General features: G+C 40.5%; 1 protein-coding gene across 1 annotated transcript in view; it reads left to right on the top strand.

Moving 5' to 3' along the window:
- Nucleotides 1-14,322, top strand: part of AGO3 (argonaute RISC catalytic component 3) — a 34,548-nt gene extending 20,226 nt beyond the window's left edge. Inside the window, exons 7-19 of the mRNA XM_064471547.1 lie at nucleotides 798-885; nucleotides 1,031-1,178; nucleotides 1,489-1,608; nucleotides 2,852-2,974; nucleotides 3,174-3,307; nucleotides 3,776-3,960; nucleotides 4,239-4,398; nucleotides 5,609-5,699; nucleotides 6,514-6,708; nucleotides 7,069-7,203; nucleotides 7,846-7,947; nucleotides 10,196-10,395; nucleotides 11,008-14,322. Of these exons, the coding sequence (XP_064327617.1) occupies nucleotides 798-885; nucleotides 1,031-1,178; nucleotides 1,489-1,608; nucleotides 2,852-2,974; nucleotides 3,174-3,307; nucleotides 3,776-3,960; nucleotides 4,239-4,398; nucleotides 5,609-5,699; nucleotides 6,514-6,708; nucleotides 7,069-7,203; nucleotides 7,846-7,947; nucleotides 10,196-10,395; nucleotides 11,008-11,116 (1,790 nt within the window). The 3' untranslated portion in view covers nucleotides 11,117-14,322. The remainder of the gene's footprint in view (nucleotides 1-797; nucleotides 886-1,030; nucleotides 1,179-1,488; nucleotides 1,609-2,851; nucleotides 2,975-3,173; nucleotides 3,308-3,775; nucleotides 3,961-4,238; nucleotides 4,399-5,608; nucleotides 5,700-6,513; nucleotides 6,709-7,068; nucleotides 7,204-7,845; nucleotides 7,948-10,195; nucleotides 10,396-11,007) is intronic.
- The last annotated feature ends 1,456 nt before the right edge of the window (nucleotides 14,323-15,778 follow it).

The raw sequence follows: 15,778 nt of genomic DNA, 5'->3' as shown, positions 1-15,778 counted from the left end.
CTGTAGGTTGAATCTTTTGGATAACAAGGCTCTGTTTAACTGCCTGCTCGTCCATGGGGCTGGGGAAAGACACAACAGCGTGTCGATGCTATGTAGCACTTGTGTGATAAGCTCAGTACTTCCAGCAAATGTTGAGTCTACTCTGTACAGTACAGAGAGTGCATGCACAGGTAATAGAAATAGCCCCTGAAAGCCTCTTGAAGATGCCATTGTTGCTGTCATTATTATTGTGGATAGAGAGTCAAGTCTGGTGAGCCTCTGCTGTGTAGGCTGGGTGCTTTTAGACAAGAACTTCAGCTGCTCAAAATCTAAAGTTGAACTTGGTCAGTGAAATTAAAGTAAATTATAGGCTGAATGTGGACACAAAGCTAGGGGGAAATGAATAATAAGGTAGAAATCCGGTTTTGCCCTTTCAATTTCAATTACATTGGAACTAATGCTAGTTTTAAGAGGTATACAGCATCAAGAATGAGAACAAAAGCACATGGAGAAAACAGCAGTCTGGGTCTGAGATTAGTCACCTGCCTGTTAAATGAAACTGCTGGAAGAAATTCAGATGACATTGAACATTAAATGTTATACATTATGATTTGTTTTTAAGGATAATACCTGATTAGTCAGAAATCAAATTATAATGAAAGCAAAATGTTTAAAGAATAATAATTTCTTATGTTGTGCTGTTTGGTGCTGACCATCAAAGCTGTTGGATTAGAACATGTCTATTATAAGAAACCTTGTGTCTCCTGTGCAAACTTTTGTGTAGTCACGACATCAGGGTTTTTGGTACTTTTCTGCAGGTCTGAAGGTAGAAGTGACTCACTGTGGAACGATGAGGAGGAAATACCGTGTTTGTAATGTAACAAGGAGGCCTGCAAGTCATCAAACGTAAGATGCTTTTTGTCAGAGCATAAAATGTGTGATAGCTTAACACTGAATGCATAATAGGACCTAACATGTTATTCGTCTGGGGGATGTTCATACTTGCCAACTAAGATTTCTGTGCATTTTATTAAAATGTGTATCTTTTCAGCTTTCCTTTGCAGTTAGAAAATGGCCAGACTGTGGAGAGAACAGTAGCACAGTATTTCAGAGAGAAATACAACCTCCAGCTGAAATACCCTCATCTTCCTTGCCTACAAGTGGGACAAGAACAGAAACACACCTACCTGCCTTTAGAAGTAATGAGCTTGTTTGGATAAATCAGCTTGTTGTTGGCAGACTGTATCGTTTTGCAAACCTTAAAGAAGTAGTGTGCTTTGCAGTTCAAGCATGTCTTTGTATTTATGCGTTCATTATTATTTTATTTCCCTAAGACTACATTTTAAAAAGGGCTTTAAAGTTTAGAACTATGAGAAAGAAGCAGAAGGTTGCTTAAACACGTTGGGGGTGTGTTTTGTAGTGAGAACATAGTATTGAGTATGTACAGTACGTTGGGGTTGGTTTCGAAGTGCTCCTATTGTGTATTGACGCTTCTGGCTTCCCTTTAAGGTATGTAACATTGTCGCTGGCCAGCGGTGTATCAAGAAGCTAACGGACAATCAGACATCGACTATGATAAAGGCCACGGCGAGATCTGCTCCAGATAGGCAAGAGGAAATAAGCAGATTGGTCAGTTCTTTAACTTCAGTTTGGACTAAGTTACATTAATATAAAAACTTCTTATATGACCAACCTAATCTTTTCCTTCCTTCCTTCTAGGCCTTTAACTTAATAGATTTTTAACTACTTATTTAAAAATAGGATTTATTTCAAATAGCTTCAACAATAGCATGAGTCCAGCAGTATGGGCTCTTGGGTTATCATCTTTACAATTACTTGCAAGTAGGTACTGGAACTACTCAGGGCGATAGTTCCGTGTTCTCCTGTATTGGGCCCTCGGGGTTTTTAAACAGATTTGTGAAATGGACTTGGGTCTTAGTACCCAAAGTCATGAGAGTAAGGTTTTCTTCTAGGCACTGTTCTTTTCCTTGATTCCTGTTGACATTTCAACACCATACTACTTTGGTCATTATAGGATGCTTATATTTGTAGCAGTGCTAAATACTTTGAAAATCATGAGCTGGACTCTGAAGACTTGGGTTATGAAAATTTCCTCTTTTTCCTGGTAGTAGTTTGGAGATGGTAGCCTCACTCTAACGCTACTTAATTTTAATAGGCACTGAAAACAAACTGGAGCAACCTGATTTGTCTGGAATCACACAAGGAATCTATAACAGGGTAGAAGAATGACTGTGGGTCTCCTGAACCTCAGTCTTGTACTCGAGAAGTTTGAGTGCCTTCCTTAGTACACACTAAATATTTTCACCCGATACCTCCAATATCTTTTCTTGGTGCTGAATCCAGACACTCTAAATATGAGTGTTTTTTCTGACTTGAAATATTATAAAACTTGAATATTTTTAGTTGAATACTCCTATAAATGGGTAGCTCGTATTTGAAACTGTTTGGGTTTTGAGCTGCCAAGTTAGCCAAAATTTTTAAACTTAAATAAAAATACATAAGAGGTGAATGTGCAGTACTACACAGAATTAATTTGTTTAATCTTGGCTGTGCATATCTCTAAAGGAGAATGCTTTTTGCTCTATCCTGGGAGTAAATAAAATACTCTTAAATAACCATACTACCAGTGAGCATTTGTGTAACTAAGGGGACAAAATAATCCCAGCCAATATATTTCATGGTATTAATTGTTTTCTCTGGGCATAGGTTGAGAGTGTTGAGCAGTTAAATCTGAGCTTTTTTCAATGTCATGGGGAGCTGTCGTAGAGCGCCTCTGCAGCATTCCTGTTACTCTTTTGTGATATGAATTATAATTAGATACTTCTGTAATATGGCAAAACTCTTCTTCTAGGTGAGAAGTGCAAATTATGATGCGGATCCATTTGTTCAAGAGTTCCAATTCAAGGTCCGGGATGAGATGGCCCACGTGACGGGGCGCGTGCTCCCAGCGCCGATGTTGCAGTATGGAGGACGGGTGAGGTTTTTGCTTTTTCTTGTTTCTCTTTTGAAGAGTGATTTCCCCCCCCACATCGACTATTTTAGTCAGTTCAGCTGCATTGTGTATTACAGGGAGCAGAGTTTGAATGGTAAAGCTTTTTTTTGTTATCTTGAAACTGTAAACAGCATAGGCTTTTGCTTCTGCTTGAATATCTGTGTTGGTTTTGTTTCCACAGAATCGAACAGTGGCAACCCCAAGCCATGGAGTATGGGACATGAGAGGGAAGCAGTTTCACACTGGTGTTGAGATCAAAATGTGGGCTATAGCTTGCTTTGCAACACAGAGACAATGCAGAGAAGAAATACTGAAGTAAGGCATGTCATGGTTCAGGCTTTGGACCGTTCTCTTAACAGAGCCATCTTAGTGAAAGCATGAACATAGAACTTCTAATTAGCCTTTTACCTGCTTTTAATTATCTAAGATGTTAGGGAGAGAATCCAAGCTGCATTGCTTCACTGCTGGAAGCTACAGTCAAAACACTGTACCTGGGTTCTGGTCCTGTGACGTTGCTGCTTTGTGTGTAGTTCCTTCTGGCACCTTGAATGAAGTACTAAAGGTGTCTGAACTTGTTTGGGGTTTTGGGGGCTTTGGTTTGATTCCCATTCTGGCCCGTGGTGTTTCAAAGCTCTACAGCCTCCACATAATGGACATTTTTAAAATGCTGCTTTAAAAGCTGTTTGGAACTGTCTTTTTTTGAGTAACACAGTTCTGTCCCCTTCTGCTTTGTTTGCTGTGTGCTATCGCTGCTGCAAAATAAAAAAAACTTCTCATCTTTAGGGGTTTTACAGACCAGCTGCGCAAGATCTCCAAAGACGCAGGGATGCCGATCCAAGGCCAGCCCTGTTTCTGTAAATACGCCCAGGGTGCAGACAGCGTGGAGCCCATGTTCCGACACCTCAAGAACACCTATTCGGGGCTTCAGCTCATCATTGTCATCCTGCCAGGGAAAACACCGGTGTACGGTAAGGGAATACTTCTCTCTACCTGTTTGGTCAAGTATTGTTCTGAGAAATTTGCTGCCCAGCATATGTTAAAAAATTCTTCAGGACCATTCTTTAGACATTAGAAACCAATGTTTTGTTTGAAGTTAAAATGAGTCGGAAGCAGGTCTGAGCATGCAGGTAAGTTGGAAGTTACTTTGCAGAGTAAGTACACTTAAATAATTGTGACTTAAGCTAAGATCAAAATAGAGCAATAATTTCAAATGGATTCAAGTTGTATCCTAATATTTGCTCCTCAGCGGAGGTGAAGCGTGTGGGAGATACACTGCTGGGAATGGCCACACAGTGTGTTCAAGTCAAGAACGTCATTAAAACATCTCCGCAGACCCTATCAAATCTGTGCCTGAAGATTAACGTTAAACTAGGAGGAATCAACAACATCCTTGTACCTCATCAACGGTAAGAATCTTTGTGGAGGCTGGTTTGGGTTTTGTTTTAACAGATGTGGTTAAGTTTGATACTTAGCACCCAAAATTTAAATGCAGCCAAGTTTTAAGCTGAAATATTCTTCTGGTAATAGTACGTGATATTTGACATAGAATTAAATTTCTTTTACAACGGGCTCAGAGCCGTTGCTGGCCCATGAGTTAGGTCTCAAACCAAGGTTCTTTCCAAATGTTTGGTAAGTATCAAAAATTTGAAGAGAAACTGCATAGCCAGAGATTTAAAAATATTAATACGATCAGAATTTTTCTGCAGGTTTAGGAGCACACAGCACATCTCAGAAGAATGTAACTCTTGGTTAACATATCAGTGTGCTGTTTAATGAGGGTAGAAGAATACTGGAGGTGTCTTCTCTCACTTGCACAGGCTGAGTAATTCAGCTCACACTTGGTCTTTGTGGGGCTATTCTCTGTGCTCCTTTTCTATGTCTATTCCAATTGCTTTGATGCCTTCAGTGAGAAGGTTTGACATGCCCATCCCATGTGTGCTCCCATCTTCCTGGAGAAGCACAAGTCTCTTGGTCCTGAAGACTAGAAATTCTGGTTGACTCTAACTTTCACTAGAGCATATCCGCTCTTTGAGTGGAAATATGCACAGGGCAAGGTAGCAAGTCAGAAAAACTTTTGGAGTGCAAATCTTAAAAATTCTTTCCTGAGACTTCCTGAGAGCTTGGAATCAAAGCTTAAATGTGAAAGAATGGTGTGTGGAAGAATATTTTGAAGGCACTGGGAGACCCTCCTGCTGCTTAAATGCTGTAAGCCAGAATAATCCGTGTGGTACTGTGCTCGGCCGTTTGTGTGGCTGATGCAGTACCGAAGTGGTGTTCAGCCGGCCTCCGAGCACTAGTGTAATCTGTAAATGTAAACTGTAGAATGACAGTTTCTGTAAGAAGCTGTCTTTACTGTTCAGGTGTAGCTCAGTGGCTTTTCTCCGCTAGAATCACGTCGCAGTTACATGGCGGTGTATTTTGGCATGACTGCTGTGGTGGTTTCGAAGTTCACGTCTCGTGCACAAAGACTTCATTGTTTAGGTTTGGCCAGAGTACCTGATAAGAAGGCTTCTCTGTGGAGATTAGCTGAAACAGAAACAAAGCACCATATTGAGCAATAACCTTGCGCCAACTGTTCATCTACAAGTGTGACTTAGCACTTTTTTCTTTTTGAAGACCTTCTGTGTTCCAGCAGCCAGTGATCTTTTTGGGAGCCGATGTCACCCACCCTCCTGCTGGAGATGGAAAGAAGCCTTCCATAGCTGCTGTAAGTTGTATTAAATCAGCATTGTTTTTTCATCTTAGGTAAATGTTAGAATAGTAAATGCAACTCATGGACTATGTCTATGTCAAATATCCTTCAGGGCTTATGCCAGTTCTTCGTACACATTTCCAATGTTATTAAAAATCATGTCTTTAAAAGAAAAACACTGCTTGATACTTCAGACTGTTTCCTTAGCTTTTAAATTTTTAAATGGCAGTCATTAAATAATAGATTTCTGCAAAAATATTAAGGAAATAATGCACCTTTGTGATGTTAGTTTATAACATTTTTGTGTTTTTAAAGGAGAAAAATGTAATTAAAGGCCTGGTTTGGCAGGATTGTTTTTGCTACTTCTTACCTTTTGTGTTGGTACAGTCCAGGTTGGTGGTTGGATGCTGGGTCAGTCCTTTTCTGTTTTGTCCCCTTGGTATTTTACTTGGCATTGATTGCAGTTACAGAAATTGTGTCCTTGTTTAAAGTAACTAGGGCAAACTGAAGTGTTTCTCTGTGTAAAAGGTGAGAAAACCGCAAAGAATAAAAGCCTGTGCGTGGATTATAAGAATATGCATTAGTGTGCTGACGACAGAGGGGAGGACTCTGATTTGGCAGATGCATTTCGGGGTACTTGGAGGGCGAGTTTTATACCTCTTTTCAAAAGGTGTTAAACCTGTACCTACTACAAGTTCCAGTTAAAACGTTGCTGTGGTGGTTGTTTTAATGTAAGCATCTTTTACTTGAAAATTATTGTTCTTGGCTATTTTAATTTTTTTAAAAGATTTGATCTTGAAGCCTTTACTCATGTAACCTTCCCCTGAAGGTTGTAGGTAGTATGGATGCTCATCCAAGCCGGTACTGTGCCACGGTGAGAGTTCAGCGACCCCGGCAGGAAATCATCCAAGATCTAGCCTCCATGGTGAGAGAGCTTCTCATCCAGTTCTACAAGTCAACACGGTTCAAGCCCACGCGTATCATCTTCTATAGGGACGGGGTTTCTGAAGGACAATTTCGACAGGTTGGTTCATTTGTGGGTTTCTTGAAGGACTGTGTTACTACATAACAACTCCAGTTCTTGTATCTGAATAGCCGTACTATTTGAGTTGCTTACATTTACACCAAGATACCACAGAATAATTGAGACTTTTAAGGAGAGAATTTCTTAAGCATGTTGGGTAAGAAAAGATGCAATTTCTTTCCTGTCTGGGAAGGAGAGGTCTTAGAACTTGGGTAACAACATATTTCTAAGTACTTCCTAAGGCTACTAATGGCGTGGCAAGGTTGAACTTACTATTTAGTCGTTTGTAGCTAACATTAGGTGTTGTATGTAGAATACAACGGAAGGAAAACCTGAACTATTCTGTTCTTGTGCTTGTAGGTTTTGTATTATGAACTGCTAGCCATTAGAGAAGCCTGCATCAGCTTGGAGAAAGATTACCAGCCTGGAATAACCTATATAGTGGTGCAGAAGCGACATCATACACGATTGTTCTGTGCTGACAGAACAGAAAGGGTAATCGTTGTCCCCTCTCATAGTAGCCTTATGTGAAAAGCTTGATGTCAGGCACTTTGCTGCTGGAGAAAATATTAGCATGTGCTTCTCTGTCAATCTCATTGTCTTTACATTCAGGGAAGATGTTGAATTGATAAGCGCAAAATGTGGCCCCAAGTTGAAAAACCATTGGCCCTAAGTATGTTAAAAAATAAATCCCCATCAGGCTTTGTCATGTTGCACATTGATATTAGTCTTTGTCAGTGAACTGTAGCTAATATTCGTGTAACTAACTAGGACCAAGTCTGCAGCAATTGTAACAGAAGAAAATACAAAACGATGGAACCCTTAACTTTTCTGTTCTGAGTGAGTCGATCCAAACTCAAGCTGACAATTCTGAATACAAATGTTTGTGCTGCTCTTCTGTCCTGAGGCTGAGAGTTCTAAAGTGCTGGAGGCGCACCGTTCTGTGTTGCGGTGGTAGGGCACCATTCGGTGTCCTTGTCAAACGTCCCAGGCCACTGTATGGGCGCGATCCAGACAGTACTGAGGCAGTTCATTCGCTGAGGCCTTGCACGTGTTGGACAGAAACTTGTGGTTTTAATTACAGCGAGATGTATAAGCAGTTGTTAGCTGCGCTTTTTAACAAAACCTTTTCTCTAGGTTGGACGAAGTGGCAATATTCCAGCTGGAACAACTGTAGATACCGACATTACACATCCATATGAGTTTGATTTTTACCTCTGTAGCCATGCTGGAATACAGGTATGATTGTTTCTTTGTAAATAAATGTGAATTCAGAACATGTTGGTTTTCTCCCTTTTGTGACGCTTGTGTTTACAAACAGTTATTTAGTAGGGAAATGTTGTTTAGCTCAGTTTTATCTAAGATACCACATTATTGTGGGACTAATAGTATTATATGCTTAAGAGGTGGTCTCTGCTACGGCTTTAAAACTTGCTTTGATGGTAAGTGATGATTTTGTTCAGTTTATTTTAAAGAGGTCACTTTATTTTGTACCTTTGTTATTTCTGAAAACAAAACTTGCTACTTTTATGATATACAGCCACCATGGAATTAACATTGAATCAGGTTTTCAAATGTAAACAGTTTGAAAGACTGAAGGCAATGTTGATTATTTGCTGACTAAATGCAGACTAGTGAATTACAGGCTGTGGAAATTAAATCCAACAATGTGGTGGTATTGCCAGCAGTACAGTTGGAGAGACAACTTAATGACAAAATTTGTATCAGGATACTGCTTAAAAATGGAAAAAAATTAACTCTTTACATTTTTATCATGTGAGTCTGACCACATTGTCATAAGCTTTGTTTAGGTTGGGTGGGCATGTTTTCTTTTTCAGTTTTGAATCATTGCAGTGTTTTTTATTCAGGAGTTCAAAACTTCTGCTCTTCTCCACTTACATGTCTGTCCTGGTTTTGGCTGGGATAGAGTTAATTTTCTTCCTAGTAGCTGGTGCAGTGCTGGGCTTGGGATTTAGTATGACAATAATGTTGATAACACAGGGTTGTTTTAGTTGTTGCGAAGTAGAGCTTACACTAGTCAAGGACTTTCCAGCTTCCCATGCCAGGGGCATGGGCAGGGGCACAAGAAGCCGGGAGGGGAGGCGGCACAGCCAAGAGAGCTGATCCAAACTGGCCAAAGGGCTATTCCATACCGTATGATGTCATGCCCAGTATATTAACTGGGGGGAGTTGGCGGGGGGGGGGGAGTGATCATGGCTCGGGGACTGGTGTCGTTGGTCAGTGGGTGGTGAGCAGTTGCATCACTTGTTTGTTTGGTTTTTTCCCCTGGCTTTTGCCTGCCTCTATCATTGTTTTCCATTTCTTCTATTGTTGTTGTTGTTGTCATTATTATTAATGATCTTTATCTCAACCCACGAGTTTTCTTCTTTTTGCCCTTCTAATTCCCACTGAGGTGGGGGGAGCGAGCGAGCGGCTGTGTGGTGCTTAGCTGCTGACTGGGGCTAAACCACGACATAGCTTTGTGCTAGGTCTGGGCAAGCTGGTTTTTGGTCCCTTGGGGAAAAAAAAAACAACTAGTATCAATATAAATTGAAGCAGAAATGCCAGATGTAGTTACAGCTCATTGTTTTTAATATAGCAAGCCACAAAGAAGTCTGAACTAAATTGATACTTCATACATATATATATATATTTAAAAAGAGAGACTTCTAGCCTGGATAAAACACAACTGTTGACCTAATTCAGTTACAGTGTAAGATCTAACTCTAGTGCGTGACACCTTTTGTGGGGGGAAGCAGGAGGGAAGAGGAGTGTTCACTCCAAAAGAGTCTTTCAAAGTAAATCCAAGTCAATCATTTAACAGAGAAACTTCTAAGAGTTCCGAAGAACTGTACTCAGTATTGAGTAGCTGTCAGTGGTCTGTGAGGAAATGTTAACGTACCGATGGTGAAAGCGTGTATCTGGGGGGAACCTTGACACAAGCGCGTGTAAAAATCTGACTCGGCATAACGCCGAAGAGCAAAGCAGCTCTAGAACATGTAGGAAAGGTGACATCGTGTGGAAGTAAGGAAGTGTATGTTTTTGTGTAGAACTCTATAGGTAACTCCTGAAATACTGGAGCTGTTTCCAGTGTTCATACTTCAGGGTAGGGTGCAAAGGGATTGGGAAGAGTTAATAGCAGCATTTCTCTGGGAAATGCATCTCGGTGAGAAACAGTTTTAATTGAAGGTAGTTAAGAGGTGGTGTAAGCATGGTTTAGTCATGTTGGGAGCAGGTTTTGATCGTTGAGGGTTATCTAGAAGGCATGTGGGTTTTTTTCCAAGCAAGACTAATTAGACTAACATAATCATGCAAATGTTAGACTTCTTATTCATCTTCAAATACATTTAGGCTGACATAAGACTGAATTTTCTTTGGCTGCTGTTACGCAGGAGTTCAGACTAGGTAGTCTGGCCCTTTCTGAACTTAATCTGACTTGATTGTGTGGAAAAGCCAGATCAGTGAATCAATGTTCCCTTCTCCTTAGGGTACCAGCCGTCCCTCACACTATCATGTTTTGTGGGATGATAACTGTTTTACTGCAGATGAACTCCAGCTGCTGACTTACCAGCTCTGCCACACATACGTGCGCTGTACACGATCGGTTTCTATACCTGCACCAGCGTATTATGCGCACCTGGTAGCATTCAGAGCACGATACCATCTTGTGGACAAAGAACATGACAGGTAAATGAAAATGTGTGATTAAGTTTTTGCCCCTATTGGTCTTTGCTTCATTGTCAGGCAAAAAGCCATCTGACTATAGGTAATTACTGCTCATTTTGCAGTTAAGTTTGTTACCTCTGGGACTAGTCTTAAGGAAACCATTCCTGACAGCTGCTGCTCAGTATCGGTGGGTTGGTGGATTCTACTGAATAACACTCAGATTAAAAGAACTAAGTCTAGTTTAATAAACTGCTCTGTTATTACTTTGTGGTCTGAGGGAATCAAGCCACGCATTTAGTTTTTTTGCTTTAGAATTAGAGCAGTCATGAATGAAGCACATGTTAAGTGCCTTCCATTTACCTGCTTCGTACGTCAGAAGTATTTCATAACCTTCAAGCCATCAATATATTTAACAGGCTTATTTTTAGATGAACAAACTGAGCAGCTAAGGTAAAAGGATTTGTCAAAAGCCTTGAGGTTGCTGGGTGAACAGACAAGTACATCCTTCTCAGTATTCAGTTCTATTACTATTGCCATGTTGCTCCCCTAAACGTTGGAGAGATGCAAAGGCGGCTTTTTGATCTGAGTTAATATGATTTACCGCCCCACTGTCTTTTTCTCCTTCTCTTGCAGTGCTGAAGGAAGCCATGTTTCAGGACAAAGCAATGGGAGAGATCCGCAGGCACTCGCGAAGGCTGTACAAATTCACCAAGACACCTTACGCACGATGTACTTCGCTTAAGTCAATAAAATGGGAGCATACTCACTGAAAGGAAGAACTGAAAAATTAAGCCACATACAGTGTATGTTTCCAGTGGGGTTGGTTTATGGGGTGTGCCTCCAATCATGCTGAAGTTGACACTGTGCAGGGGCGAGAGGCTAACCCTTAAATTGACACAAGGAAGATTGTTTACTTCATCGAGGGACTCAGCACTATTATGCAATATGAAACCAGCCAACTGCTTTTTTGGCGCGGTCTCCTGTAGGAAGCACCGCCATCATTTTTTTTTTAATTTCTCGTAGTTTAACCCTCTTATGCCTTTACCTCAAGTTGCTCGGCAGCACAACTATCTTTGCAAAAAAAAAAATTTTAAAAAATCGATGGTGTAATTTAAAAAAAGCAAACCACCTTTATAGAAACAATCACAGTGATTGTCTGGGGGAGGGAAGTGTGCAAAAAAAAAAAAATTTAAGTTTTTTTACCCCATTTCATTGAGGAATCTTCCTCAATATTGCCATCCAGCATTCGAAGGTGAGCATATCCGAGTACATTTGAATGTACAGCACTAGCTAGGAAAAATTAAGGGGGAAGATGTTTTGCACACTAATCCAATAATTTGAAAGTAATTTAGCCAACTGCTGCCTTTGTGTCTTTTCTTCACAGCTTTGGAGTTCTCGGCTCCAATAGTTCCCTTTCAAAAAGCAAAGAAGCTAGTGGTATTACGTGCAGGCAGTAGCGATCCGAACTCTTCTTGCTCCCTGGTGAATTTACTAAAGCTGCTCTTTTACCTAGTCCAAAAGTTTCAATTATTTTCTATCTGGCAAATCAAATATGTTGAAGCTTCACGTAAGATCAGATGTCCCAAGTTTTATGGAATTACATACAGTAAACACCAGAACTGAAACTTTAGAGCTAAGGTGTTCTTGGAAAAAAGAAAAATGCTAGTTTACTTGCTGCCTCTCACACCTTAATGTGATTTCATATGTATGTGTTTTTGAAGTTTAGCTTCCTTTTGTTTCTTTTATATTTATTAGAGTAATAATAATGCTTTAATTTAATTATTACAGAACATATGGTCAACATCAACTTTTATTTTTTAGAAATGTAACCATGTTTATTTTTAGAAAACTGACAACTTGTTTTGCTATCTTTTAGTGCAATAAGCGTTCTAAAGGAAAACTGTGTCCATTGAGCTGTACTAAAGCAGTGTTGTACCACTAACTGTGGAAGAATGGACACCTCCATGATTTTAAATGGACAAAGCAAAAGCCTTAATTTTGAAAGGAAAGTTTTATAGTCAGAAGGAATCTTGACTTTTCCTTTTTTAAATCAAAAAATAGCAAAAATGCTCCTAGAATTCTGCAAGCTTCACTTGTCATCGCAGCATTTGATTTAACAAAGGAATTGGCCGTATTTTTGGCTTTGAAATGTGGAGGATATTTGAATTAAATGGAAAGGGTTTTTTATTAAGATCTAAGTTTTTACATGCTTAGTTAAATCTATTTGACATCAGTAAAATGTCTGGAATTAATAAAAGTTTTTAGGCTTTTTTCCTCTTTGATAATGACTTTCCTTTTAAAATTAAGTTATTGGTAACTTCATTTCACTTTGCAAATAAAGAGGGCTGGGATAGTTCTAACATGTTAAATCGCTGAAATGTGAAACAAATTAACGGGACTCTTTCATTCCACTTTAGAGGTAAAACAATATTTAAGATGTCAGACGAGCATTTATTCAACAAGGGGACTGGGGAGTTTTGCACTTTGTAAACTCGTGAACTGCATTTTTGACTGTTTTTATTTGCACTGGTTCATAGTATATATACTGCAGATCGTTTGTATGGGCATTGCTGTTATCCCAGCCCTTCTGAACTCCACCTGCTCTCCACATGAAAACCAGTGGGTTGGTATAAGTAGCTTATCTCCTGTCATTCTCATGAAATCCGCTGTTTGCCAATATACTGTATTTTGAGCCTAAAATCTGAGCCCGTTTTGCTTCAACAGGCATGAATCTCCCCCATTTTTTCTGCCAGAAAACAAAGTACTGTATTTTGTGCATTTGTATATTGTATTGAAATGTATGTAGTGCTGTTCACAACACTGTTTCAAAGACCTTTACTAAGCAGTTAGTGTATATACATATTTTATCTCCCAATATCAAGGAAGATAATGTAAAAAGACTAACTTTGCAAAGCTAAAATTGCACTGGAGCTAGTCGTGACGGTGGGCGGTTGGCTAGTGGCTTGGGGGTCCCCGGAGAGGAGGTGGGGGGGGCGATCACGGGAGACCCGGCAGACCCCGACGTGTCGGAGAGTCTCTGGGCTCCTGGGAGCCGCACGCCTTCGCCAGCTGCACCCGCAGGCCCGGGACCGGCCCAGCCACGCTCTTTGACTTCTTAATGCACTTACCTTTCAGCGCCTTCGCGTAAACCTGCCGCAGGGAGGTCGGTGTAACCGAACAAGTCGAGTGAGATGGTTTCCGAATAAGTCTCTCAAACGTTTTTCTTGGTCTGTGACCTGGCGGTTCTCTCTCAGAAGCGCTCTAGCTAGTAGTTCTGTTTATAAAAGGTTCAGGTTAGGCTTTTTACAGAAAAATTGTTTTAAAATAGAGAATTTTTTTTAAAACAAAATTTACAAAGAATTCTTGTGGATTTCTGGCGTTTAGGTGAAAATTCCTTTTTAAAACGTCTTTTAATGCTCCTTTTAAAGACACTGTGCGCTTCTCATCCTGCCCACGCTCAGTGACTATGATTTCAGAAGCTTTTTTGCTTGCTACTTTCACCAAAAGATAAAGTAAAGAAAATGCATTGGGAAAGTGACTTAAGTTCCTTGTCGAGCGAGCATTTTACCTGGTTTTCATGTGAAGAGTATTTGGAAGTTTTAATCTCTATTCTTGGTTTTGCAAATATCTACGTAAAGTGCCGATACTTATTTGTATTACGATATCAAGTTACTGGCGTTGTGAGGGCCACACATTTATGATGCTGTAGCTGCTATATTTATTTAAATGGAGATGGACAATTACTGCACTAAGGAATGAGGAGATAAGCAAGGAATCAAGGTTAGTTAGATATCTTGGGTGTTTTTTTTTTTTCAACAGAGAATTAATGGTGTGAAATATCAAGTGTAACAAAGGGTGCTGTCATTTTAACTGAGATTAAATAGCCAGATATTCTTCCTTTGTTTAAAAACATATATATTTTGATGTTTGCAGTTTGGGGGTGGGGGTGGGGGGTGGGATAAATGGTACCTCATCTGTGGTGGCAGTTTCCAGTATATTTTCAGAGTATATGGATTTCTTTTATTTTTGTACCTGCTCTCCTTTAAAAAGAAAAAAAAAAAATCTCAAATTTTATGTGCTCTTTGGGGAAATCTTGAGCGGTGTACCAGATCCCCCTCTCTTGCTGGGAGCTGTCTGTATATAGTCCAAAGAGGGACGTGGGCAAAGGCTGGCAGTTCTTAACTTTGCAGGCATACTGGCCTCCTTCATACGCCTATCTAAAAAAAATGGTTCCTGTCTCCTACGACACTGTACCAGTCGACTGCACCGAGACCTCACTTGCACTTAACAAGTGCCACTAATCGCTTCCGTGGTGGGAGCGCGCACAAGGGCCCGGCGCTGGGCCGGGGAAGGAGCAGCCTCAGGGCACCGGCCACACGCGCCCGCAGCGCCGGCGCCGTGCCAACGGCGGGAGCCGCTCCCCGTAGCCCAGCGCGGGGCCTTGCGATCTAGCGACTAGTAGATCCAGACTGGGAGAGAAGCAGAGTGGTTTGTAGTTGAGGCGTTAAACTTGGAACATCTGCTAACAGAGTGACTGACTCCACTGTCAGTAGCTTTTTGTTTTCTTTGTAGGGCACTTCAGCCGTGGCCACTTTACTCAGGATCGCTGTATTACTGTTCAGTGTGTAATCTGGTTAAACACGTCCAAAAGTTATTTTTATAGGGTTCATTCTGGCATCCTTTCAGAAGTTTGGCCGCAGAAATGGTTTTCAGGAGTAAAATGGGTTTCTGGAAGTTGTCAGTCAAATTATTTCAAGATGCTATTGGTCCTAAACTATTTCCACTTCTTCATGTACGAATTTTTGTCCTATAAAATGCTTAACATAAGATACCAGATCTTATTCCAGCTACAAATACTGGTTTTCTACTAGTCTTGGAGACCACTCTGAAATTCCAAGCTCAGCCAACACTTAAAGCTTGAGGCCTTTTTTTTTTTTTAACACTTTCTTCATACCTTGTCCTCTTTTGATATTTTCCCCATTCTGTGAACTACGGGGTTAGAACCTTACTCAAAGCACTTTTATAACCAAGGAATCAGAAGCTCAGATGATGTACACTGAAACTATAAATGCAGTTTTCAGAAACCGTTACTTCTAAATGGCCGTCTTAGCCCTGGGTCACGCCAGGCAGATACTCTGTCCCTTTCAGTGCTGTGGAGTTTTGTGGCTGCTACCGGCAGGTTGATCGGATACAGTGAAAAAATCCATAGGGATGTCAAAGGGAGAGATTCCTGTCCGTCTTTTCTACCCAAAGATGGTACTTCAGATCAATATGGGGTATTAGGATATCATTTTTGTTTTGGCCCATGCTTAAATAACCCTTCACGTAGCCAGTTCACTCATGAGTTTTTGTAAACCTGAAAAAATAGCGGTTAGAGCTTGAGCTAGTTGATGCTTTCTGCCAG

Source organism: Phalacrocorax carbo, chromosome 22, assembly GCF_963921805.1.
Source record: "Phalacrocorax carbo chromosome 22, bPhaCar2.1, whole genome shotgun sequence".
NCBI lineage: Eukaryota > Metazoa > Chordata > Aves > Suliformes > Phalacrocoracidae > Phalacrocorax > Phalacrocorax carbo.
The sequence above is the reverse complement of the archived record's forward strand: the minus strand, read 5'-3'. Positions and strand labels throughout refer to the sequence as shown.